Source organism: Mastomys coucha, unplaced genomic scaffold (genome assembly GCF_008632895.1).
Source record: "Mastomys coucha isolate ucsf_1 unplaced genomic scaffold, UCSF_Mcou_1 pScaffold7, whole genome shotgun sequence".
In the NCBI taxonomy this organism is placed as follows: domain Eukaryota; kingdom Metazoa; phylum Chordata; class Mammalia; order Rodentia; family Muridae; genus Mastomys; species Mastomys coucha.
Genome location: NW_022196913.1, coordinates 3,867,241 through 3,894,902, shown reverse-complemented (window position 1 = coordinate 3,894,902; position 27,662 = coordinate 3,867,241). Strand labels below are relative to the sequence as shown.

Sequence of the window (27,662 nt, the reverse complement as noted above, 5' to 3'; positions counted from 1 at the left end):
CTTAAAGGCTCATAAGCTGTGTGTTTTGCAGGCTGTTTCCCACAGATAGAGGAGTGGTACATGTCAGTTTTTCCAGCATTCCCGTTTTTATTTGGGAGTGTGATTCAAGAAACCCAGTAGGACTTGCTTTGGAATTTGTCTTTTATTTGTTTTGTGCTGTCTGTACTCCACTCAAGCCATACTGTGCAGAATGTTCAGCTACATGGTGGATTAGAAATACTTTGCACTTTGGGACCCAGGGGCATAGATTTGGATTCTAACTATAGTTCATAATCTGGTATCCTTAGGAAGGGAACTTATTTCTCATATGTTGGCATCTGAAAAAATAATTTCTCATAGGGTTATCTTAAAGATTAAAAAGTAAAGCACTGCCAGATATACTTGTTTACCCATATAATCCTAGCTCTTGCTAAGCAGAGGCAAGCAGATCTCTGTGAGTTCAAGTTCAGGCTGTTCTATATAGCCAGTTCAGGCCAGGTAGCCTGGTCAACAAAGTAAGACTAAAAAAACAAACAAATAAAAAGAACCAAGACCAATTTTTTTTTAAAAGTAAAGTACATAGCATAGTATTGGTATATGTGATACTATTATTACTAAATATATGAGTCATGTTTTGATTTACACCAAAAGAATTTTTAATTAAAAATATATGTATGGTGGTCACTTGTGGTGTAAAGGAAACGCATACACAGTGAGAATAGCAAGACATAGAACATTCTGGGCCATGTGCCTGTATGAGGTGATAGCTGTGGTTGCCATTTTATGGATGAAGGATCTGAAGCTCAAAGTAGCACAGTAGAAAACGATGATGTCAGGGTACAGAGCCCTTGTGTTTGCCCTTTGAAGGGTAAGAGGCCCAAGGTGTCTAGGATGGACAGCTGCCTGGGAGACATGTGAAGTATGCACTTTCTACTGTCTAAAGACCAGAGGAGCGAGCCGTCATCCCTCTGTGAAGCTCTCCTCCTCCTTTGATTCCCTCAGTCTCTGCTATTTGGGAAAACATAAAAGGAATGTTCATTTGTGATGTGAGCATTAATTAGTGCTTGCTCCAGAACTCTGTTTAGATATTAGACAACTATTCTGCAGCCAAACTCTTGCTCTATATTAGTCATTGTCCAACTTCTGCTTTCTGTTAGCTTAGACTGGTGGTAATACCTTCCTCTTCTCATCTAGCTGGTTGTCAACAGCAGTAACCACGAGTCCTTCCGGTCCCAAAAGCAAGTCTTGCCACACTCTCAGCTTGCAAAGTGCTATAAACATGGTACCCTCTACTGCAGAGAGCTGTGCCACATCCACCCTGTGCTGTCACAGCTCCACGGGCTAAATTGTTTATTGAATTCTCAGTGATGGGAAATAAGATAGGTGCATGAGAGCAAGATAAATGGTCTAGGCTAATATAAACAAGCATTGTATTATACCTGAATTGTTGAAAAAAGATTTTGTATTCAATATTTTATTCAGTAGAGCATTTTTGTAACAATAAGGTTGATTAGAAAATGCTCTAAAAATGTTTCACATTAGACAGTCTAATTATTTACTTCAGTGATAAAAAACAAAGGGTCACATGGGGAGGTGGTAGAGGTGTAGAGATCAAGGCAGTGACAGGGTTTGATATCATTGCCTCTCTGAATTAATCTAAATTGAGCTTTTTTTTCATTCTGCAAGCTCTTAGCTTTTGGGGGTGGGGGTGGGAGTGTCTGTGTGAATGTGACAAACTTTTGAATGTGTAGATTAGGTTGTCCTCAAGTTCAGGAACTGCCTTCCATAGCTCCCAATTTTTCCCATGCTAAAGATTGCAGGCATGCTTTGGGGATCAGGGGCACTCAGGTCTAGTGAGTTTAGACCTGCAGCAGCTTTAAACCATTCTTTATGTTTGTATCTTTCTTGCAACAAAATAAGGAACTCTGCTTAATATCTTTTTCTAGTATACTTCTGGTATTTCTCTGAGGCTATAGTGAAATCACACCTGCTTAGTATTTCTTCTTTCTGACCTGCTTAAGTAGTGAAGTGGTCGCCTGCAAGGCTGAGCTACTGGGCTTCTGGCTTTGCACTTACCTGTTCAGCTGCTCTGTACATCCACAGACTGAAGAACTGAACTAACAAGAGCATCTTCAGAAGCATGTAGCATTCTAAAGAGAGGACCCGGGGTATAGAGTGTATTGGGTGAGGGTTATGAAGAAAGGGGATTTGGCTTGCTTTATTATTGTCAGAGGTGTGGCCCAAGGTAAAAAGAAATGACTTCCTCATATCAGGCTTGCTACCAGTATTCTCTCCCAAATTTGGGTCTGGGAAATGATAGGGAGACATATAAAAGCTTATGCTTTAGTTCTTTGTATCCGCCCCAAATATTTACTGAAGCTAGGAGAAGAAAAAGCAGACCTTTTCTTCTCTCTCCCAAACGTGTGATTGTTTAGAACTTAAGTGCAACATCTGGAAGTCAGATATGCAGAGAGCAATTTATGGAGTGTGAAAGATTTGAAATATTCAGTGTCCTTTAGTGGGAACTCAACTTTCTGTGCTGTATTTTTTCCCCAACACAAAGCAAGCAATTCTGAGATCACTTTTGCCTCTCTGAATTAATCCCTTTGTGCTTGGGTCCCATAAACAATGTGCTTTTTTTAAAGGGGACCCCCCCCCCAGCTCTGGCCCTTTTCTCCAATGCAAGCAGCCAATCAGCTGCACGGAGCTGCATAGCTGGAGCGCTTTCCCTTCTGAGCAGCAACAAAGTACTAATTTGATGCACACATGGATGCCTCTCGCACTCTGCAAATTCATCACCAGCATCTTGCATTAGTCATCTGATGGACTGCCAAGTGTTTCATTTTCTTTCCATGTGACTTTATTATTACCACCTCTCTTCCAAAACCTCTGAAAAAGGGCGGGGAATGGGGGAGAGGGTGAGAAATCCAGCAGAAATCCAGCTCTGCCTTTCTTTCTCAGGGATAACCAGTGCCGAGCTGATAATGCTGCCTGTTTGTGATGTGTTGATGGCAGCCTTGCCACTTGAGACCTGCACTTAACTTGCAGCTGCCTCCCAAGCCTGGGTTCTGAGATGCCCATGCCCTGGGTGACCGGCGGCCAGGCACTGCCCTGTGCTTCGGAGTCAATGCTGAACAGCAGCAGCATGCAGTGAAAGCATCAGGCTGCTGCTGAGAAGCAACCTAATGGAGCCTCTGCTTTGTTTTAGTTCATCAAATTTCTACGACTCATTAGGCACTTTCCCCTGTGCTCCTCTTCCTCTTTCCGCCTCCTCACCCCCAACCCCCACTATTTTTTCTTCCTGTCCTTCACCCCGAAGCCCTAACTCTGGCTCCTGGTTCCGTTTTTGACAGTAACGGCACAGCCAACAAGATGAACGGAGCTTTGGATCATTCAGACCAGCCAGACCCAGATGCCATTAAGATGTTTGTCGGACAGATCCCTAGGTCCTGGTCGGAAAAGGAGCTGAAAGAACTTTTTGAGCCTTATGGAGCTGTCTACCAGATCAACGTCCTCCGGGACCGGAGTCAGAACCCTCCCCAGAGTAAAGGTACAAAAAGCATGTGGCGCATGGAGTAGGGGTCACTCAGGTGTCAGGGTGGGTTTAGTGACTGGGGTGGGCACCCCTGGGCTGGCTAGAGATCCCAAAACCTTCAGTACGAAGGAAGGGGGGGTGGGGGGGGGGAAGGGCTACAAAGAGAAAGGGAGGGCAGGCTGAGAGCAGCTGGTGCTGCCAGCCCTGGTGTTCTGTGCCTCAGGGCTCCTCCCAGAATTCCCGCCTGCTGGGACAGGTGGGACTCAAGGAGGGCAGGAATGCTGCCCAGCTTTTTGTAGTCTCCTGATTGCTCCTATGAGGCCACGCGTCCTAAGCATTGTGGTCTCTGGGCGGAGTTGCTGCTTCTTTAAGGAACAGTTATTTCTTAGCCTTGTATTTCAGGAGCTAACTCTTTCTATGCTGCCTTTTCATGATTTCTCGTGTAATTACAAGTATATTACACATTTCCATAGCCTTTAGAGACCTTGAAATGACCTGCAAACAATGTGGTGCCACTGGTGGGATAGTGAAAGGGTTTACCTTGACGACAGATGCCCATTCTTTGGAGGGCAGCATGATTAAAAGAACTGTGCAGGGGTAGTGCCCTAGTGGCATGAGATAGTTAACACTCCTTCAGAACAGTCAAGGCTTACACCCTTATCAGAGGTGAGAGCAGGGGGAGAAGGTTGGTGCTTATCACTGCCTACATTTTAAGATACTGCTGACTGGGTGGAGGTTGTGATTATTGAAATAGAGGCCAAGAATTTGGTTGATGCTTTTGTGTTTTTAAGTCCTACATTGTCAGCTGTATAGACTACATTTAAAATGCCTCCTTTACTGCTACCACTTGGTTTCTGTTGCTATTTTAACCTTTTTGCTTTAGCGATTTTGCCCTTTTTTCAGTCTCTCTTCTTGGGGTTCTTTCCTATGGATATCACAGTTCCTTTTTCTCTGGGCTTTTACTATTTCTTTCCAACTTGTTATTTTATTTTTATGTGCATCTTCTGGTCTGTATATGCTATTTAGTTAGTTACCTTATACTTTTTCTGAGCCTTTTAAAAATAAAAATAAGAAAAATCTAAGGTTGATATTCTGTAATTCTGTGAAGTGCTGATCAATCTCCTGTTCTCTATGGTACTGTGGTCTACTGGGCTTTGGGGAGCTTTTTAAAGGAATTTAAAAGCCCACAGCTTTGTTAAGGTAGACAAACCCACCCTCACATTTTGTTAGTAAAGTAGCCCCCCACCAACATACCATTTAGCACTACGGCTATTTTGAAAAGACTAAAATGTTGTATCTACAAATAATACTGCCTATAATTAGATAAGTAGACTCTAATATCTAAAATCAGTAAAATATAAAGCCACAGAAATCAGAATTATGTTAGAGACCTTTGTGAATTATTTAGATGCTTTCCACATAAAGAAATTAGAAGTTTATTTTAATATTATCACACTATCCTACATATGAGAGCATATCCTACATTATGCTGTCATAATGCGTGGTTCTGGACTAATTAGTTTTTAAACAAGTCCTTTTCCATGACCTAAAATAGTACTCAAAAGAACCTAGTTACAGCATCAAGCAAACTGCATCCTCACCTAGGAAAATGGGACAGTGATATTGACTTTATTGGCCTTTTCAAAAGGGTAACTGACAAAATAGTCAGAAGTCAATTGTTACTATGATTCCTGATTGCTTACTTTATATCTTCTGAGTATGTTTCTTACATTGGTCCTAAGACCTTTCCCCCAGCAAGTATAGTCTATGTATGGCTTAGTCATGAGTTCCTTTGAGCAAAACCTTATCCAGACTACATTTGACACTATATATTTTCTCAACTTCTGTTCATTGGTTCTTCTAAGTAATTAAGAAGGTCAAGCTCTTGAAGAGGGAGAGAAACTAATACAGAAACTCTGGGGTGCATGTGCAACATATCAGACCCTCTACTGAGCACTTTATCTATGTTTCCATTTAACTTTTACCAAAAGTTTGGAGGTAGATAGTATTAATCACATTTTACAGATGAGGAAACCAAGGCTCATAAAAGTTAAGAAGTGGAGCCCAGGTTTCCCAGCTAGTTGTACCTTTCTGGACACTATCCATCAATCTTCAGACGCTTAACTATTTTGTCTCTCAGTAAGATGAGATTAAAAAGAAAAAAAACCATCATCTACTTCATTGTATGGCTTCCTTTCCATAGCTAAGCTTTCCCCATGTGGGAAGACTGGGCTCCTCCCTTTAAGAGTGCTGATGGTTTCATTTCTGCCTTTGTGTTTAGTGTTTGTACTCATGGGTTTAGATTGTACATCACTCTAACTCATGGTATCATAGAATAGGAGTTAGAGATGAAATCATTCAAATCTTATTTTTGGAAATACGGGTCAATTTCTATTATTGTGAACTATAAAAGTCTCAGATCAAATATTGCTTGAAATATATGCACTGTCAGCCAAGGCTTGAAAGGGTTCTGGTATACAGACATCTCTGTAAGTGATGGGATTTGGGCCCTGTAATGACATGCCCTCAGAGGCAAACAGTTCTTAGCTGCTTACGTGGAGAAAGCAACAGCTACCATTTTCTTTGTGTCACTATCCGTGTATATTACATATAATTTTACCTGTTTATGTGTAAACTGAATCCCAAATATTCATTTATTTTGAATCTGTCAGCAGAGTACAGTTACCATGTTCACACAGTATTGATGCCAGACCCTCAGAAACTAAAATTATTGGAGGCTTTGTTTAAATGTAGTTTAAATTACCTAAGCGAGGCTTTTGGATGACTTTGATTCATTGCCTTATTGGCCTTGATGGTTCCAAGGAAAGAGGCAAAAGTTATATTACTATGTAATCCAGGTGTGTTAGAGTTTTATTTTTCTTTGCATCTTATGTTCTTTTAATCTTGAGGAATAAAAGCTTTACCCTGTTTTCATTCTTTAAGAGTTGAAGTGTAAGCTGTCTGTTTCTTTTTTCCTCTTCCTCCTCTTTTCTCCTCTTCCTCTTCCTCTTCCTCACATTCCTCCTCCTCCTCTTCTTCTTCCTCCTCTTCCTCTTCCTCTTTCTTCTTACAGATGCATTATTCAAGCAGTTTCAGAAACCAGGGAATATAAGTAAACTGTCCTACCCTATTAGGAATAAAAAGGAACATTTTTTTTAAATCCCTGTTTTATTTGTGTGCATTTTTATGTACAGACATGTGAGAGCACACATGTAGAGATCAGAGGATGATCTTATGTATCAGGCCTTGCCTTCCACCTTATTTGATGTCTTTCTTCTTTTGTTCCAATGTGTGCTAGACACACTGTTAAAATTAGTAGGCCTTGGAGCTGCCTTCTGGAAGCTGTCTTTCCTCTCACCTCTGTATAGGAATGCTCCAGTTACAGATGTGGGTACTGTACTTGGCTTTCCATGGATCTGCAGAGCTGAGCTCAGATTCTCACATTTGTGTAGCAAACCATCTCTTCAGCCCAAGAGGAGCATTCAGTGGTTATCTGCCACTTCTGCAGATGATGAGAAATACTACAGAGTGGGTAAAAACAGGCCTTTAAAACCAGACATGCATAAATTCAGTTCCTGGCTCTGATTCTCTATAAGTATTGCACTGAGCAGTTCAGTTAATCATATCAAAATAATGGGGACAGTCCTCATAGAATGCTGAGGTAGTGATGTCCGTGCTGGAATATGGTAGGAACCTGATAAGAGAGATTATTATTCTAATTGTTAATCTTCATCATAACTGTCTTAAAAACTTAAAATGCAAGAAAAACGATAAAGTAAACACATGGGTCATTACAATAAAAGAATGAGCGAATAGAACTAGAAAAGAAGATACACATACTGAAATTAGAGTTCACAGAAGAAATAAGTGAATTTTATTTTATGGAATATAGGAAAAGGAAGCACCTTTACCAAATTTTAAAACCACTAATGGAATTTTAGTAAATAGAGTTGATGTTAAATGTTACAAGTGAATGGACTTAATGTAGCATAATTCAGAGAAGAAGAGAGAGGGTTGCTGGTGGCAGAGCATAGTCTGAAATGAAATAGAAAAAAAAGGAAAATCACAAAGCTAAGAATTTATAGGATAGGGCCAGGTTTTAGAGAGTCTTTGTTCTAGGATTAAAAAAAAAATAAGATTTCTCTTTTAGATAAAGGGAGATATGGAAATGATACTTAAACAAAAAGCAACAAACAAGTGAGTTCTGTGTGTTGTGCTCAGAGAAGGACACTGCTGAGAATGTAAGGGAAAGGAGAGAGTGACTGGGCATGGTCAGCAATGTAAAGGAGGAATGCTGGTAAATAAATAAGAGCAGTGATGAAGGAGAAACCCTGATATATATGAAAGATATGGGGAAGACATTCACGATGGTGGCAACAGTGATAAGGAGAGAATTTTGGAACCAGAAAAACTATTAATTTTGAGGTTCCCCAGAAGGGTCAAGAAGAATTAGGGCCAAGAAAATACAGTGAATGTTGTACTGGCAAGGACTAAGGAGCATTTCAAAAGCAAGGTGGCAGTTTAAGCAAAGAGGAGTTGAGGGTGTATGCATGGAGCCATGAGTATAGATTTCCTTACTGGTGCTCTGAACCTGAAAGAACACTGTATACATGTACTACTGTTGTTACTGCTCCTGCAGTTGATAAAAAGATAGAAAAAGATGGTCATAGAAATACAATCTCCACCTGAGTCAGGGCTCTTGAAAGGGAGAGAAGGAAAAGCTGAAGAACATCAGGAGAAGGGTTAAGGAGACTTAAATCAGGAGAAGGGTTAAAGAGACTTAATTTGAGACATCAGTCCAGTTAGGAGACTTACAGCTGGTACTTACGACTGTAAGATAGCTCAGGATGAACCTCCACTTCTGGTACTTAGAACTGTAAGGTAGCTTACAGTGAACCTCCATTTCTCTATCCAATAGAGGTAATACCTACCATTGAGAGATGTCTTACATGTTCAATAAATACCAAATACAAATGCTGCTAGTATAGTACAATAGCAGTTGATCATCTTACAAGCTATATTCTTCTCAAAAATGTTACAGGTTTATAAAGAATACCCTTGGCCAGTTTGTGTTATGGTTCTAGGGGTACAGAGGCCGCAGTGAAGTGCTAAAATACGATTCTACATTTCATACCATTCCTTCCTTCCTAAAACCTCTATCAGACCCTTAAGTAATACACACGGTGCTAGGACTACAGGTATGTGCCACCACATCTAACTGCCCTACATTTCTTAAAAAGTAAGATCATGTGGGACTGTCCTATTTTTAGAGGTCCTCAGAAGGAATTCTTTTATCCTAACAGGAGTTTCTGTGTCACTTACCATCATACTTCTTCATTATTAACTGACGGAGGACTAGCAGGGAAAATATAAAACATAATCAAGAATTTCTATATATGTGTACACAGGGATCCTAATTCTTCCTTGTGAAAGATCACTACTTACATCATATAGTTATATCAAAAAGAATCACTAGAGGGCTAGGAAAGAGGCGTAATGGGGGTAAAGCACTTGCTGTGAGTGTGTGAGGACCTGAGTTTAAGTTCCCAGGACCTTTGTAAAGCTGGCTAAGGTAGTGTGCATCTGTAATCCCAGTCCCCTTATGTGAGTAGGAGACAGAAGACTTCTCCCAAAACCCATGCTGCACTCACATACATGAATAGGAACAAGTATACATACATACATACATATACAGCACACAAAAATACATGAAAGAGTTAACAATATAGATTTTTATCAAATAGAGTTTTAAATACTACCCATTGGATGATTTGAGGTAAAAGAGTGAGAAATACAAAATAATTTCCTTTAAGTTCTCGTAAGGAGGAATCCCTTCTAATGGCCCATACTGTGGTGAGGGTGGCTGGAATATGTTTGATTTCTGGAACTTCAATCAAAGGGCAGTTTCTACCCTAGCAAATAATATTTTCCATGGGTACATTTGATCTTTATCTCTCTGGAGAGAAAAGAAGAAAGGGAATTAGGGAGATGCAGAACACACAGACTGCCAGTATCAAAGCCAGTATCAAAGAGGATAAGAAATTACTCAAGACTGCCTTTGACTATTTTTTTTTTTTTTTTTTTTTTTGCTCTCCCCTGTCTGGAACATTAAGCCTTCAGCAAGGCCCCAGTTGTCTTGCCCCTTGTAGATTTAGGTTTCTGGAATTACAGCTTTGGAAGACTTAAAGAATATAGACTCTGAACAGAAGAGGCAAGCTTGTGCCTCCAGCTGTATGACTTGCTGACTATGTAGAATGCCATCTAGGCGGGCTCGCAGTTTGCCTTACCACTTTATGTTGATACCCTGCCTGCTTAGAAGCCATATTTGCCTTTCAATGGCACCCAATGAGATTCTCTCTAGTAGAGGAGCTGTACCACCCACTACACAGTTGTGCCACTTAAATGACCAGGCTAGGGGACATTATGAAACCAGTTCTTTGGAAATAAGCAGTCCAGCTTCCTCGCCTGAAAGATGCCCTCCACATGGCAATCCCTTTACTTATTTGGAAATATCTTAAGCATTGCCAGAGAGCTGTCATGGTGTGTCTTCCTTCCCCACTGTGGATCCAGGGATTCTAGAAATTCACAAGTTCTGATTAAAAGGCTTACTTTCTTCTATCTTCAAACTTCACTTCTGATGAAAGTTTAAAATTGATTTTAAAAAACTTCAGAATGCACATATTAAAAACAATGTCACATACCTTTTGAAAGTTCCTGTTATCCTTCATAATTCTACCCACTGTGAGATATACAGTTATGCTAGTGCAGTTCATACCACTTTTTATTCTTACATATATTACCCAAAATGCTAAGAATGCTTATTTAAACTTAAGGTCTCAGATTGTTGGTTCTTCATCCTAATTTTAGTGATTCTTGGACCATCTGTTCTTACCTTTATTTTCCAACATTGAGTAACCCAAACTTTTTTACAAGTAGGCATCCTGAAGGGTCCACTGTGAGTATATATAGAACAATCATTATGATAATCAAAACCTTTGAAAACTACCAAGTAGTTTAGATAACTAGACAAACAGGAAAGTAGAGATTAACCTAAAATAATATTGTCTTAAAATTACTTGTTTTGGTAGCAAAAATCATAGATGCTAGTGTATTGGCTTTTAGGAGAGTTGGTTAAAGAAATTGAAAGTATTTTGAGCCATGTTGTAAAACTCCATAGAAAATTAACTTTAGGAGTCTCAGTGATACTTTAGGGTTAAAATTGGAACCTTTGACAGCTACACAGAGCAGTTAGACAGATTACAGAACTGGGCCTTCGATCAACTTTGATGAGTACTTACTATGGAGAAGAAAAGCACAGGAGGCACATGTGAGATGGTGCACTGTGCTGTGGGAGGCTCTCCATGTGAGATGATGCACTGTGCTGTGGGAGGCTCTCCATGTGAGATGATGCACTGTGCTGTGGGAGGCTCTCCATGTGAGATGATGCACTCACTGTGCTGGGGGAGGTTCTCCATGTGAGATGATGCACTGTGCTGTGGGAGGCACATGTGAGATGATGCACTGTGCTGTGGGAGGCACTTGTGAGATGATGCACTGTGCTGTGGGAGGCACATGTGAGATGATGCACTGTGCTGTGGGAGGTTCTCCATGTGAGATGATGCACTGTGCTGTGGGAGGCACATGTAAGATGATGCACTGTGCTGTGGGAGGTTCTCCATGTGAGATGATGCACTGTGCTGTGGGAGGCTCTCCATGTGAGATGATGCACTGTGCTGTGGGAGGCACATGTGAGATGATGCACTGTGCTGTGGAAGGTTCTCCGTGTGAGATAATACACTGTGCTGTGGGAGGTTCTCCATGTGAGATGATGCACTGTGCTGTGGGAGGCTCTCCATGTGAGATGATATACACTGTGCTGTGGGAGGCTCTCCGGGCTTCCTTTTACCTGCGTTGGGTGGTCAGCTACATGGAAGTGGAATGCAGAGTAGCAGGTTTTCCTACACAGAACTGATCAGTGAATGGGGACAAACCACAGAGGTAAAAACCAAGCAAAGTAGATGGGGATAGCAATTCAGATACCACAGGAGTTGAAATCTAAAATCAATATTTTTTTCACTTTCTATGTAAATGACTGAGAGAGAAGTTTCTACTAATCCACTGTTCACACTTTGGCATTAGAGAAATAGAGAAACTCATATACATCAGGCAGTGATTATGTTGAAGAATAAAGGAACATAATTTCTCTATTCCTATTAAAAGATCATAAGCTGGAATCAGAGAGCAGAAGTAAGAGGTTAAAATGAATGTTCTGTGATGGTACCCTTCAGCTCTCCTGAAGTCCCAGCATATCAAGTATTTTCAGGTGAGTTATGCCTTAGGTTTCTGAAGCAGATTCTGTAACCCAATCTGGCAAGCCACCAAGATATGTCTCCTACAGGATCCAGAAAGTACAGCTGCTTTTTTCACCCTCTCTCTCCATTAACTTCATTTTAAAGTACAGATGTTGCTATAATTCAGTGGAGACCATATTTATAGACATAGAAAGGTAGATGAGTATTATAGGAATTGAAGTGTATAGGAAAGAAGACATCTGACATGATAATGAGCCAAACTTCCCCTCAAATACTCAACATTACAAGTGATACCAGAAGCAGAAGCAAGCTGGATAGAGCAAGTAGCTGAATAACTTTTTACCATACAAAGCCTTTTGCTGCTATCTAGGGCACCCTGGCCAGTATTAGCAAGTATTATCGAAGTCACATCAAGTAGATGGGAGGCAGTGTGAGTCACCAAGGCCTGGAAGGTGGACCCCATGGAAGGGTCTAGCAGGCTAACTCAAAAGGACTGAGCATTAAGCCAGAAGAATGAAAAGAGGGAACCCACAGCAGGGAATTAGGGTTGTGCTCTCAAAAAACAATTATTCTGATTGAAGTTTTGAAGATCCTAAAGTACCAAGTGAGGCTCTGTGTAGATAAGCTCTCTGAGTTAATACTCAACCATGGGATTCTGATGCTTAGAATGTTGAACATCAGGTTAAGTACTTTCATAGAGACGAGTAAACAGAGAGCACCGTGTAAAAGTTAAGAAGGTAGGTGTGCAGCAGCTGACTTTGTAGATCTCAAGAGTGGGCCTTGCCCATCTGTCTTAAAAGGACTGATGCAAAACCCGTTGTGACCATGCTTTGAAGGTTAAGGTATCATTGAAAGGGAAATAGGTAGCCCAGACTCATGTGGCAGTCAGTATTTTTTGGTGGCCTGCTGGTCAGAAAGTATTATGCTTATGTGCTCCAGAGTTCAGTGCTTTTCCTGTGATAGAGATGAAGTGAAAGATTAGGGGAACTGAGGTCATGTGACAGGAAGTGTGATGTTTCCCTTTTCAGTGTCATACCTACATAGCCTCCTTCCTCTTTTTCTTCATTCTTAGTATTCCTTCTTCTTTCATCTTAGTGTGGGGAGTTTAGAACAAGATCAGTTAAAGTTGTTCTCTGGTGCCTTTCTGAAGGTTTTCCAATTTAATAAAAGGCGATGGATGTGGCCTGGTGCTGCTCCTACCCTGGCATGAGTCAGCCCCAGGGCATCAAGTAAGCCCTCTGCTGCATTATTTCCCTGAGGAGGCATGAGCAGACATCTGGTTACTCACATAGGTCACTGGTAACAGACTGGCGAGATTTTTCCACCCAGTCTATCTTAAGGTTTCTTCTAGGAGCATGGGTGACTGTGAAGTAGCTGCATCAAAGAAAAGTCCTGCCGGCATGGGTGACAATAGGAAGGGTGCATCACTGGAGCTTCCTGCCCAACTTGCAGAAGTGCCACTGAGTGGTCTCCTATCTTGGAGACTGTTATTGGCTGTATAGTCTTGGAATGCGCCCTTCCTTTACATTTGTGATGTTCCTGGGTCCTACAAGTTTCCATCTTCTATCTTCTCTCCAGAGGGGAAGAAAATAACTATGTAGGCATTCAAAACTCACCTTTTCAAATTTGGTTTTACTTAAATTTTGTTTGGGGCCCTTTCACATCTGTATAATGCATTTTGACCACTATCATGTCCCCTGCCTGTCCTCTGTCTGTCCCCTGCCTGACAGATCCTTTCTTCATGGTCAAGGCTTTTCAGTTTGTTTTGTGACCCATTGAGTTTAGCAAGAATGGTGACCCATGGGAGGAGATACAGAGACAAATATTGGAACAGAGACTGAAGGAAAGGCCATCCAGTGACTGTCCCACCTGGGGATCCATCCCATATATACAGTTACCAAATCCAGACACTATTGTGGATGCCAACAAGTGCTTGCTGACAGGAGCCTAATATAGCTATCTCCTGAGAGGCTCTGCAAGAGCCCGACAGAGGTGGATGCTCACAGCCACCCATTGAACTGAGCCCAGGGTCCCCAATGAAGGAGCTAGAGAAAGGACCCAAGGAGCTAAAGGGATTTGCAGCCTCATAGGAGGAACAACAATATGAATTAACCAGTAACCCCAGAGCTCCTAGGGACTAAACTACCAACCAAAGAGTACACATGGTGGGACTTATGGTTCCAGCTGCATCTGTAACAGAGGATGGCCTTGTGGGATATCAGTGAGAGGAGAGGCCCTTGGTCTTGTGAAGGCACGATGCCCCAGTGTAGGGGAATGCCAGGACAGGGAAGCAGGAGTTGGGTGGGTTAGTGAGCAGGGGAAGTGATGGGATAGGGGGGTTACATAGGGGAAATGAGGAAAGGGGATTAAATTTGAAATGTAGATTAAGAAAATATCTAATAAAAATAATTTAAAAAATAATCGTGACCATGGAGTTGTAGTTATCCATTGCAGCCTGATTGGTTCAGCAGTGCAAAGTTCTTTTCTACTGTAATGGTATTTAGCATAGGGTCCTGAGAAAGAACTGCCAGCACCTACCTAATAGATACTACTTCACATTATGCTGACTAGTACCCTTAATCCTCAGAAGAAGCATGTATATTTGTGTATTAAACTCTTATCTATTGTTTTAAACTTTATTATAACCTGAAATTGGTTTTTTTCTTTGCCCCTTTTCCCAAATGGATGTGAAATCCTCCCTGGAAGACTTCTGAGGAATAAAGTATAAAATGTTGCAAGTTCATTGCTCAATGAAGAACTTAGCACATATTAGGAACTAGATAAGGTGTAGTAAAAGTAGAAAGAGTAGAAGAAAATAATGAGAGGAAAGCAAACGATACCTAGCTTTGTAAGCTAGATAAGCTATGAAATGTTCATGCTTGATTTTTTGGTAGGAAAATTTTGAGTATTTTAATTATGTTGCTAGAAAATACACACAACTGAAGTAAGTATTCTTAATACTTATGTGATTGTGGTAGAATGAGTCAAGGGCTGAGAATAGTCAGATAAGTCAGGGTGGTCTCTTGAGAAGGTGGCAACACGGCTGGTGACTCAGCATTAGAACCTCTAGAGGAACTACTTAAATCCCGAGCTTAAGTCAGTATTCCAAATTCCTGATCCCGGTGCTCTTGACATTCAAGATGGCAGATCCCTTTAAAATAATGACATATCCACGTATTTTAGCCCTGCTTCCCTTGGGCATCCTGTTAGTAACATAGATGTTAGGCTCTATCCCTCTATATATTGGACTGTTTAGTATTGTTGAATATTTTCTGAGGATTGTTAGGTTTAAATTTTTATCATTTACATGCAGACTTTATGGTTTATTCAAAATGGACATTAAAACTCAAGTCTCAGCACCATGTTTCTTCTGAGCCCCGTTTCGTTGCTTATGCCGTTACTCGGTCAGCCGTTGGTTGCACAGCTCTCTTGCTGCCAGCTATTGTCTACGTTTGAAGATGGTGCTTGGTCTGGCAGCTGTTTTCTCTGCAGTAGATGAGGTTCGCTGATGTGCATGGCAGGAATCTGTAAGAACTGTCAGGAAGGAGAAGTCATGTCACTGAGGGCGAGCGTGTCTCTTACCCTTCTCCCTGCCCAGAGCCAGCACTGTTGCCAGAGGCCTGTATCAGATAGTTCATTTGGGGGAGATAATTCTTACAGAAACCATACCATTGAGAAGGAAGTAAATGTGGTAATAGTTTTGATAGATACATTTCTCTAAAACGTATATTATGTAATACATCTAATATATTATCTAATATATCCCTTCCAGAAAGATTTAAATTGTGTTTAGTAGGAAAATACTATGATAAATGATAGTAATTCAGAGTTGGTCCTGTTGCCATATTTCACACACACATGTATACATACACATGCACACACACACACACACACGTGTGTGTGTGTGTGTGTGTGTGTGTGCGCGCGTACATAATGAGTATTGCTGCTTAAGAAAGTAAATGTGGTGAACCTTTTTCACTTTCCGCAGAACTTTTTCTTTAAATCAGCCTAGTTCAGTGTTTGTTTCCTTTATGTTTCTGAGAATGTTTAAAAGCAGAATGTGGATTTATTTAAAAGAAAATATAACCAACATGCTTGCCTACGTTGAGGGTAACCAACGAAAGAACTATCCCATTGTGCATATCACTGTTGCGCTGTAGGATCCACGCTGTGCCCCAGGCACCTTGTCCCTCTCCTTGCTGCTAATAGAGACAGAGAGTATCCCAGCTTTACTGGTGACATTGAGCCACATGCTTCAGTGTGACAAAACAGAAAACTGTGCTTTTAGGTGTTTGCTTATTTGTATACATTTTAAAGTCTTTCGTAAGCTACTCAGTAAGGAATTACATTTTATAGTGAAGGGCCATCTTGTCCTTTCTCTTGGGACTCCTTAAGTAACTTGTTCACCTTGGGTGATGCTACTCATTAACCCAGGTCAGGATAAGGAGATCTTTAACCTCCTGCTCTTTCCAAAACATTTTCCCTGGTGCTCTAATGAAAGTGGAGGAAGGTTTGTGGGCAGTTCTAGTCTCCATCAATCCCTGAGTGAAGCTATGTTTTAACAGTGGTCTTAGAAGACAGCCATGTGTGGCTCACTACACACAGCCTAGTTAAAACACATAACAAACGAAACAAAGAGCAGCACGGGGTTCCTAAGTGGGTAAATGAGAAGCGAAACTTTGACTGCGAGCTCTTGCCACATTACCTGCTACAGTGTGACTTGGTCTTTTACTAAGCAACCCAGCTAGGCAGAGAAAAGTAAGTGCCCTTTCCAGGCCCAGGCCCCATCCTCTTCAGCCAGGCTGCCGAGTGTGATACTCTTTGTGAAGTGGACATCTGTCAAATGGGAGCTCCACTGTGACTACCAGCTCATTTTACACAGGCCGTCATACAGCTGCCAGATGGTGACAGGCCTTAGCTGCTTTGTGAGTCCAGTGTGAGTTGTTCAACTCGAGAAGTGGAAAGCCACAGTCTTTGCACAAGCCTATGACTCTTCAGAGAAAATGCTTCTAGAAGCCAAGGCTTTGCTGAATCTGAGTGAAGGAAGAAAAAGACTTAAGAAAAGGTAATGAGTAAATATACCACATTTAAAAATTGCTTCTTTTAGGTTTTACTCTTTATCTAATTGTGCTTTAATCTCTGTTTAGAAGTACTGCTTTTATGCCAGGCATGCCAGGCTTTTTTCCAGAGGTTAAGCTCCAAGGCAAATAAGTTTGTGATTATTTAAGAAGCAAAAGAAGAGTGTCATGGCAGAACGTGGCTGTCTAACTGAGCTAATCACTAGTTGGTGGGCCTGCCGCACCGTCTCAGGACTGGGGTGCCTGGGAGATAAGAAGAGACTGGCTCTGTGGCTTCCTTCCACACATCAGCTGAGGGGCAGCATGGGAGTGAATAAAACTGCTGGGGCTGCCCTAGCAGCAGCACTGTGCTGATGGTTCTCCATCACATGTCTGCAAAGAAAACGCTGTGCTTTTAGAGTACTTCAAAGTCAGGAAACCGTTACACCACACTGCATCCTCCTTTACCCTCAGCCACTTCCCCCACACCCTCAGGAAAATGGACCCTCTTTTATAGAACAGGAACCTGAAACAAAGATTAAGTGGTATATTTGAACAAAGTTTATAATCCCAGGAAAAACTGCTGATCTAGTCTTAAAATCTAACACATCTTTCAGAGTAATTTTTAATGTTCCTGCTTCTTATACCTAAACCATGTGTGTTCCATATGCCCTTGATCTAAACCTTTATACTGTATATGAAGTTCAAAAGGCAGCTTAGCCTCCATCTTTTTTGTTCCTGGCGTTTTTTCAAATAAAAAGAGTCATATAATATTATACTGTTAAAAATCAAAGCTTGATGAACACTTTGAAAATCTTTTTGAGTTTCCAAGAATTATTTTCATAAATCTTCATACGACTCCCTTACATTTCTTGTTAGAAAAAAATGTCTTTTGTATCCCCAAAATTCCTATCAGTGTCTAGAATGAGAGAGACATTCAAATTTCTCTGAAGATTGAATGAATAAAGTAAGCTCTACTTTGTGGCTTAGCACTAGCTTATCTGTTTTTAGTTATTCTCAACAAGCAGGCCCGTGCTTTTGTCTGTTCTTTGCACTTATTTGCTACTCTTATGTGATAGACAGTGTGAGGTATCTTATGTGATAGGCAGTGTGAGGTATCCTGGACAAACAGTGTGCTCTAGGTCACAGGGTCTTAATACTCCTTTAGAAATTGGAGTAGAATGTATAATTTTATAGTTGAATTTGTGTTTGTGTGTGCTTGCATATGCATGTATGTATTATAGAAAAAGGAATTGTAACATCCTTTTTTTAAAGAATGTGACCCAAGAAATGATATTAACAATAGTAATGTACAAATCAGACAAAAGAACATTAGTACTGTTCTATGTTCACGTTCAATGTGTACATCATCTTGCCAGATACATACTAAAAACCAGAATTTTAATAGTAGAACTTAATAGGTTTCAGGGAAGGCTGCACCTAACCTCTACTCTCAGCACAGCTACAAAAGAAGTTTTCACTTGGCCTGGCAGAGTGACTTAGTGGGAAGCATGCTTGCTGTACTTGAGTTTGCTCTCCAGGACCCACACAAAGGTGGAAGGAAAGAACAGACTTCACTTTGACCTCCTCATGCATGTCATGGTATGCATCACACACACACACACACACACACACACACATACACACACACACACACACACACACACACACACATCTTTTTCTATCCCCAGTCCTGTTGTGATGTCTGTCAGCATTTCAAAATGTACCGACCCGAGGTGTTTCATATGTGTGGTTCTATTTATTGATGTGTTTATAACCCTCAGTTATTAGGGACCATAAGGAGCAGACACTTTATAAATTGTTGAACGTCTTACACATTTGATCTTTGGGCATATGCTCTTTACTAGTTTCAGTCCATCTCTGTGCCATGTTTACTTTGTTTCCCCTTTGCCTACCAGTTAAAACGCTAACTTTGCTTAAAAGGCATGGATTTCAATGATGGTATAACTAAAAAATTTATTGGTTATGATTGAAAACAGGGCATCTGAAGTAAGATATTAATTGACCTCCAATCTCTGATCAGTCATCTCTCCATGACCTAGAATAAGCTACTTGATTTCTCCTTGCCTTGGCTTCCTAATCTAAACAACAAAGCCACATGGGGTTGTTACACAGGTTAAGGGAGATCCTTCCTAATTTAGAGTACTCATTGATGCCTGATGGACAAGAAGCTATTTCTTCAGATGAGGAAGCTGAAGTACACAGCAGATGAGAATAGCCTTTGTTCAAAGCAATTTGGCCTTTCAGTAAAAGCAGGCCACAGTGTCATGACAGTAATTACAACATGGATACTTAAAGACTGCTTATGTGCCTGCATAGTGCCAAGGGCCTACTACCCACTCTCATTACATATTCTCACAGACATAGCTAGGGCACATTGTGCCTGTCACAATGCCTCGTGTGTTTTGTATTATGCTGCAGTTGTGTGTGCACTTTTATTGAACTTTCAGTTTCTTGCTTTCAGTGGCCATTTTATCTATTTGTCCTTTACATTTGTTTGTTCCTTCTCATTGTTTCTTAAGGCAAGGTCCTATATCCCAGAAGGACCTTAAACTTAGAATCTTCCTGCTTAGCCTCTAAAGAAGCTACAGATGTGCATTACCACGCCCAGATGGGGCTGTTTTAGTCTATCAGTACACTTAGAACTCAGTGCAGTGCTTTCACACAGCGAATCATTGCAGAGAAAGACATTTCTTATCCCAGCAGCTCATCGTTTTCTTTTCATGTTTGAAATACAGAACCCATTGTTCCTGGTTTGAATCAACTGGTGGGCACACTGGGGAGCATAAATATTATTTCAACTAAAACAACAAAAGTAAGGGAGTCACTTTAGGATGTCACAGTAGTGTGAACTACTTTGACATTTAAAGTGAGAAAAGGAAGGAGAAAAACAAGTCAGTGTGTAGTCTGAATCTCTTCCAACATAGGCTCTGGGACTCAGCACTGTGCTCACCTGAAACCCTGCCAGGCCTACAGATGTTTCCTTTGGCTCTGGTGTGAAGAACCATGCTGTACTTCTCAGAACAATTCTATTCCGGCAGGGACTGATGGGAAAAGGAGATGACCACAGACAGAAATGACCTCGTAGGTTCTACCCTAGGAGGTTTCTAGTTTGTGCTCACTGAGTGCCAACACATCTAATATTTTTATGAGGCCATGAACATCCTACTTTGTGAGTGTATGCTTGGAACTGTAAGATGATGATGTGTTTTGCCTTAGGGTGTGATCCTAGAAGTTCTTTGAAGGTGGTGATGAATGGAACTCCTTCAGACCACAGAATTGCTTTGTTTGTTTGTTTGTTCACTGTTTACCTTTGAGAACTTAGATTGTGACACATGGAAACATCAGGGACAAGAGAGGAAAGACACAAAGAATGAGAAGTATGAAGATGAGGTAATAGTGCAGAATCCCAATGTTGTGATCTCTAGCCTGTCATGTCATTGCACGTTAGCAGTTCTTTGGTATTAGATGATCTATTAGCAAATGGCTTTACATATACATCTTTCCATTGTCCTTGTGTACAGCAGTAGTCATTGTACTTCCTCTCAGTTACTCTCACAGTCCTGGGTTATCTGTAACTCCTGCTGCCTTGTGTTCAGTCTTGAATTCTGCTATTCTGACTTACTACTGCTCATTCAGGTTTCCTGTGAGCGTTCTGTAGTCTTTACAGTGGCCTTCTTAAAGCAATTTTTGAAAACATAGTTGATAAGCAATATATTTTGCATACTTAAAACCTAAAATGAGGTAAGTTGTAACATATGTATGTCCCTATGAATTCATCACTATATTCTAAATAGTAGACATATTTCTTAGCACCTGAAAGCCTCTTCAGGCTATTTGGAATTACCACTACCACATACATACATACATACATGCATACATACATACATACATGCATGCATGCATACATACATACATACATACATACATACATACAGAACACCTTAATTTGTTTTCTATTGCTATATATTGGTTTTTATTTCCTCAGATTTATTTTAACAATAATCCACCATGTACTTATTTTGAGTCTGGATCTTTGACTAGTCAGTAGTCCTTTTGAATCAATCCTGCTTTCATTTTCCTTGCTGAGTAGTATTCTATTGAATAGATTTACTAAACATATGTTCTCTATTGTTGCCACCTGAATCTGTTGTTGTTTTGTTTTTGAGACAGAGTCTCACTTTGGAGCTTGGCTAACCTCAGACTCATAGAGAGCTGCTTGCTGAAGCTCCCTGAGTGCTGGGATTTATAGTGCACATCATCATGTGTATTCATTTTTATCTGATCTCCTCTTTTTGATAGCTTGTGGCCATAAAAAAAATTTAAAGCTCATGTAAGTATTCAAATACAAGTACCTATAAGGTATGTGTGTTTCAGGTAGTGTCTATATAGTAGGTTTATGTTCAGCTTTTCAAGAAACTAAGGTAATTGAGCCATTTTACACTTCTACAAGCTCTGACTGTCTCCATCTCCACATTCTTATCAACAACTGGCATATTCTTAATATAATTCTAGTGTAGGTGAAGTGGCACATGCTATTGTGGCTGTAATTTTCATTTACATTGTGAATAATAATGCTAAGAATTTTTCCTGTTTTGTATATTATCTTTGGGATGATGCGAATTCGGACCTCTTGCTTATTATTAATTGCATTGGTTCTTTGTTTATGAGAGCAATGTAAGTACTCTGTCTTCAGTAAATGTTTGTGTGTCATGCCGTGTAGGTCATTGCAGTGCTTCTTAGGTGACATAGCTGGGGGACTATGGACTGCTTCCCTCCTTGGATGCTTTCCTGGGAAGCAGTCAGGTTCTTCTGGTTCAGGTCCTCTGGGCCCTGTGTTTCCAGTGCATGCTGTCTTCAGCAATACAAACTTAACTTCCACTCTGGGGAGCAACCAATGGGCAGTAGGACAACCCTAAGTGAAACCTCCAAAGAGGACTTCCAACTCCTGCTGTGGGTTTTTGTTTGTTTATCTTTGCCCCTTGGAGGGAAGCTTGTCAGCACAGATGGGAAATTCTCATTTAAGCTATATATGTATATTTATACAAAGAGATATGTGTATTATAGGTGTTTTTTAGAAAATAATTAATAATATGATTCCTTAGGACTTTTTCAAACATCTTTACTGTTACTTTACTCTTCCTCTGTACTTACCCCCTCTCTTCCCTAAAACACCTCCTTTTTCCCCATGTCCCTACTCAGATCCCGTGTACTGTGCTGTTCCTGTCTATTGCATCCCACAGTGGTGGCTTTTTACTTTGGTGGTGTCTGTAGCAACCCGGGCTTTCACACTTACATCTGGAGGCTTGGAGCTAGGAGTCTCCAGTGAGAGTGAGTGAGCATACAGTGTGTGGCCTTCTGACTCTGTGTTACCCCACTCAGTATTAACTTTTCTACTTCTATACGATTGCCTGAAAAGCTTGTTTTTTCTTTTATACAGCTGAAGAGTATTCCATAGTATATATGTACCACATTTTTATGTGTCACATGGTAAGGAGTTTTGTTTGTTTTTGTTTTTACCATTTTGAGAATTCTTCACACTGATTTCTGTTATAGCTGTACCCGTTTGCTATCTTACCATGATGACTGAGCTTAAGTTACACTGTGTCTGGGTTTCCATCTCTTCTTTTCTTGTATTTGGAGTCTATTGAGCTTCTTAGATCATTGAGTTCACAGTATCCATCAAATGTGGCAGAACTTCAGGACTCCTTTAGTACTTTGATCTGTCTCTTTCTCTCCTGGAGATTCCATTCTCATATATCCTGCAACTTGCTAATTTGCTTTTTTTTATTTTATACTTGTTTTTTAGGGTCTTTTTGTTTGTTTGTTTCATTTTCAGATGCAGATAATTAATCTTTTTCTGGGCAATACTTAATCTTTCTTTAATCACATGTCAACATACTTTTAATCTTTAAAATTCCAGTTTTGAATTCTTTTAAAAATTCTATGGTCTTATTTTTGGAACATCCTGAATGTATGGCTAATAGCTACTTTTGAAGTCTTTGTTGTTACTCACATTTTTGTTTTATCCAGACAGGGTTTCTCTATGTAGTCATGGCTATCTTAGAAGTCACTTTGTAGACGAGGGTGGCCTTGAACTCAGAGATCTGCCTGCCTCTGCCTCCCAAGTGCTGGGATTAAAGGCATGCGCCACCACACCTGGCTGACTTCTCACATCTTTATTCTTTTTCCATTCTAAAGTTAAGCCTTCCTGTGATCTCTTCTTGAAATGCTATGAATTACAAGGTTTTCTAAACTAGTAAGAAGCTACTATTTGGGCTTTTAAACCTTTTTATTCTTTTATAAATACTTATTTCTTGAGACAAGGCCTCAAACTCACCCTCTTGCCTTTGCCTCCTAAGCTCCACATTACAGGCATGCACCTCAGTGCTTGTGAGCCCTTGGTTGGTTCCAGTGATGCTTCTCCTTGCCTTTAGTAGTTGCTCCCATGCAATACATTGATCAGAACTCTAACTGCTAGAGGGGACCTGCTAGGGATCTGCAGAGTTTCAGTTATGCAGCTTGATCATCTCCACTGACTATTCTTGAACTCGAATTCTCACTACATTCAGCTCCAAATCTTCAAGTTTGGACAGCTGAGAAGAGGGTTCCACTCAGCTTCCAGCTCGCTGTGTTGTGACCTGGTAAGTTCACAGCAGTAAGCTCTGTTCAGTCTGGAGGGTTGTCTACCTGTGCCAGAATCAGAATCTGTTCATACTATGTTTCTTATCCTTGGTTCTTTTCTTACAAGTTCTGCCAATTTATCCAAAGGAACCAAACAGCTGATTATGGTGCATGAACTTCAGGTGGCACCCATCGCCTACTAAACAGAGCCCAGTTTCTTTAGTTGTGTTTTCTTTAGTTTTGTCTTCATAAACCAGTTTTTTTTCTTTAACTCTCCTTGTAATACTAATTCCATTTGTCCAGATCTATTAGCTAGAATTTCTGCACTTCAGCTCCTTCCTTCAGGATTTAACCATTTCCTAGAGCACATCTCCAACTTGAAAGGAACTCCTTCTTTATCCAAACTCCTGGCAAGTTTTATGTACAGCTAATTTTATTTAGCCTGTCTTAAGTTGTTTTTGCACATGTCCCATTTCCTTTCTCTGTAAATCTCATCTGCATGTGGGTAAAATAAACAAAGTGTGTGTGGTAGTGAATCACCAAGTCTACTTAGTGCACTGGGTAGTTGAGTGGATATTGATTAAGTCTTAGCCCAATGGTAATGGTCAGTGGGAAGATAGAACTGACACTATAGGATGTTTGGATTCTAGTTTTCACATAGGAGTGGCCCTTTCCTTTTGAAGAAATAAACCTCGAAGGTGGAGAATTTTGTTTGATATTTTTTTATTCCTTCAACCCAGAATCATTCCATTCAATAAATGGCTGTTTAATCTCAGCAGTACCTCTCAGTGTGCGGTATTGGCAAAAGAATAATGCTTTCTTTTTTTTTTTTTCTTCTTCCTTAATCCACAAAGTAAGCAATCCCAGGACGCAGTTAGGATCACTTTTTCTTCTAAAAAGCTTTTGAAATACTGAAAGGATCCAAAGAAGGAGAAAGCAGGAAACTAAATTCTCACTTTCAATCAACACAGAGTTTGTAATCATCATTTTGAAAAAATAATTTGAAATGATTCCATTCATAGGTCATACCTAGATGAATTAGTCACCTTTATTTTACTGAGACATACACCCAAGATAATCAACTTATTTTGAAAAAAGATTCATTCTTGTTCAGTTTTGGCAATTTCAGTCTGTGATTGGTTGGCACTGTTGATATGGGGCATGTAGAAGTAGTATTGTATGTGTGTTGGCAACAACACATGATGGAAACCACATGTGGTTCATGCCCAGTGTGAAGAGGGTGAGAAGACAGCCTTTTTAAGGACATGCGCAGTGTAATGTCCTCGCTTAGTGAGCCCACGCTTAAAGGTTCCACTATTGTCCTAAAGTTCTCTACAGCATTAGGTAGTAAAATTCAGAGACAGAAAGTAAATTGGGAGTAGCCAGAGAGGGATGAAGAGGGAGTTTTTGTGGGAGTGTAAAAGTCAGTGAGAGGACATGTAGAAGGACTGAAAGTGGATGATGGTTATGGTTGCACAACACTGAGGGTAGGTAGTCCCTAGACTTTACCCTTAAAGTGGATTTACTGTACATGTTTCATCAAAAGGAAAGAGAATACATGCAATTGAAATTCTAGCCATGTTTTTGGAAGAATTATAAGTAAATGGGGTTTAAATGCTAATCACCCAAGGTTGAACAATCCATTTACCCCCTGGCTCAGTTTCTTTATCAACAAATGTGGCCTAATGCATTGGAGTCCGGCCTACTGGTCTCTAGTTGTGCTTCTTAGTATAGTGGCATGGACTGGGATGTCCAACGGAAGGTGATCTGTCAGTACGGTGATGGCAGAAGTAAAAAATTAGGATGCTGTCTTGAAATTTGAAGCTATTTAACCCCTGAGAACCTGGGGTTAATCTTCTGTTTGGCCTTATTTAAGTGTGGCCTTCCCTGTACACACTCTGTAGCTTCTTCTATGACAAAGGTTAGGTTTGTGTCATAGATTTATGTCACTGAATCTATGTCATTAGATTGAACTTCTTTTGTAAGTGAAAAATGGTTATTTAGTTGTTGTTCCATTTGTGTTTACGTCTCTGAATGCAATAGTTCTCTGCAGTCTGGTTGTAGATGAGGGAGGGAATGTGTAATAATGTCTGCATATAAATACAAGATTTTTGGATTTATATTCTCCCTCTGCATCCTTCTGTCAGTTTCTCTTCTTAGCAATCTGACAACACAGAGAATTTTTCTAGGTTGTTGCAGTTTGCCCAGAAGAGCCAATTAGCAGTGAGGGATTGTCACCTGCTCTTCTCCAGCTTTTCATCAGTTTTAAGGAGCCAGCTGTCCCACCTGTGCAGCTGTGCAGCCCTTCAGGCTGGAGTCTTGTCATACTCCGACTCACTAAGTAGTAGTTAGTCACGGTTGAGATGCGGCTCCTCCAGTATAACCTCACATACTCTAGCAAGTGGTGCTGAGGAACCCTGCCTCCAGAATCCCTGGGAGGCTGAGAGTCCGGCAAAGCAATGCAGTCCCTGGAAAGCAGCAGCAACTCCCCTCCCTTCACTCTAGAAGCGTTTCAAAGCACAGATGGTTTGAAGTCCCAAGAAGCCATGTCTCCTGTACTAGTACCCTTCTGGCCAAAATGTGCCACCATGGAACTGGCCATTGGAGGGGAGACTGAGGTATCAGTTGCTAAATCTTACCTTGTTCTAGATTGTACAAGAGCTGCTTTCCATGGAGGTCAGCACTTTACTCTCTCACTTCCTTTGTAAGTACTGCCCTATGACCAGCTGTCATAGTATAACAATTGAAAAGGAGTCAGGGACCTTGTGATTGAACGTAGGCAGTATCATCCCACCCTGTGGTCTTCAGTTATGCGGCCCACCCTCTCAGGGATTGCTCATCACATATTTAGTATGAAATTTAAATTAGATGTGTGAGGCAGAAGTTTTCAGTGCTTCCTGTATTTTAGAATCACCTAGAGGAGTTTAAAACAAAACCTTGCCATTGACCTTCATGCATTCTGATTTATTTCCTCTACAGAAGGACCCAGGTACATCTGAAGGTTTTCAGGTGATTCAAATTTATAGCTAGAGTTGAGCAGAAAATGGTAGAAAAAAAAGAATGCTTGGCTACAAAAGTACAGTGTTTTCTGGACATAATAGGGCAGTTGTACATGTGGATTCATAGCAGTTGAGACAGCTTATATAAGACCTGTGCCAGCTCAGGCCAGACAACAGTCTAGTGTTGAAAGAGAATGCGGGTGGGACATTACATACAGCTCAGGTGTTATTGCCAGTTCATAACTGCAACACATGGCCCCTGATTGGTTGACTACCCACAAGTGAAACAACTTCTGAATGAAACATCTAAGAAGATACAGACTACAGAAAACACACACTGTACTTGATGGGGGAGGGGGAGGCCAGAGGGAGAGTGATAGGGAGAGAGAGAGTGATAGGGAGAGAGAGCAAGGAAGGTGGGAGAACACAAAATTGGGTGAGGAGAGAGAAAGGACTAGATCTTGGAGGAGTCCATTGGGAGAGAGCGAATATGATCAAAAACAGTGTACAAAATTCTCAAAGAACTAAAAATGAAAAATGGATGGTTGACTATATTTAGTTTGATGTGACTGTCATTACATTTTCCATTCCTCTTCTCATAAAGATATTATAATCATTGATGACTTTTTTCCATACCATTGTTACCTCAGGTCATTTTTAATGAGAATTCACCAGCTCAGTTTCACAGGGTTGAAAGCAGACAGCCACAAATCCTCAGCCTGTCCTTGGCTTCCAGGAATATCTCTGCAGGAAGATGCCCCTGGAAGAAAGAAGGAGTTTTTAAGAATTATTCCATCACCCCCAATTACTAGCAGGCTGTAATTTCTTGGTTGAAAAACCTTTAAGAGCTCTTTCAGGGAGAAGATGCTAGATATAAGGCTGGGTGGGGGTGGGGTGGAGTGAATGGGTGAGGTAGTCTCAGTAAGTGTAGGAACTCACACTATGTGAAGAGGACAACTCAAAGTTTCCTAGTGTCAAGACAAGTGCAGCAGTTATATTTAAATGAGTACAGAGGAAAATTTCACCACCAACTGTTAACTAAAAAGGCTCTCTACACCAAGAGGTACATGAGTTAATGTTAAGTTCTTTTTAAAAAAAAAAAAACAAAAAACTTTTATTGCATTATGATGAGAAA

At 40.6% G+C, this 27,662-nt stretch overlaps 1 protein-coding gene across 16 annotated transcripts in view; it reads left to right on the top strand.

Moving 5' to 3' along the window:
- Positions 1-27,662, top strand: part of Celf2 (CUGBP Elav-like family member 2) — an 859,338-nt gene that overhangs the window by 664,292 nt on the left and 167,384 nt on the right. For 15 of the 16 annotated variants that reach the window (XM_031359771.1, XM_031359773.1, XM_031359767.1 and 12 more), the window contains one exon: positions 3,333-3,529. In XM_031359771.1, coding sequence (XP_031215631.1) covers positions 3,333-3,529 — 197 coding nt within the window. Of the gene's footprint in view, positions 1-2,731; positions 2,898-3,332; positions 3,530-27,662 lie in introns of those variants that run through there. The other variant, XM_031359780.1, reaches the window with a different exon arrangement.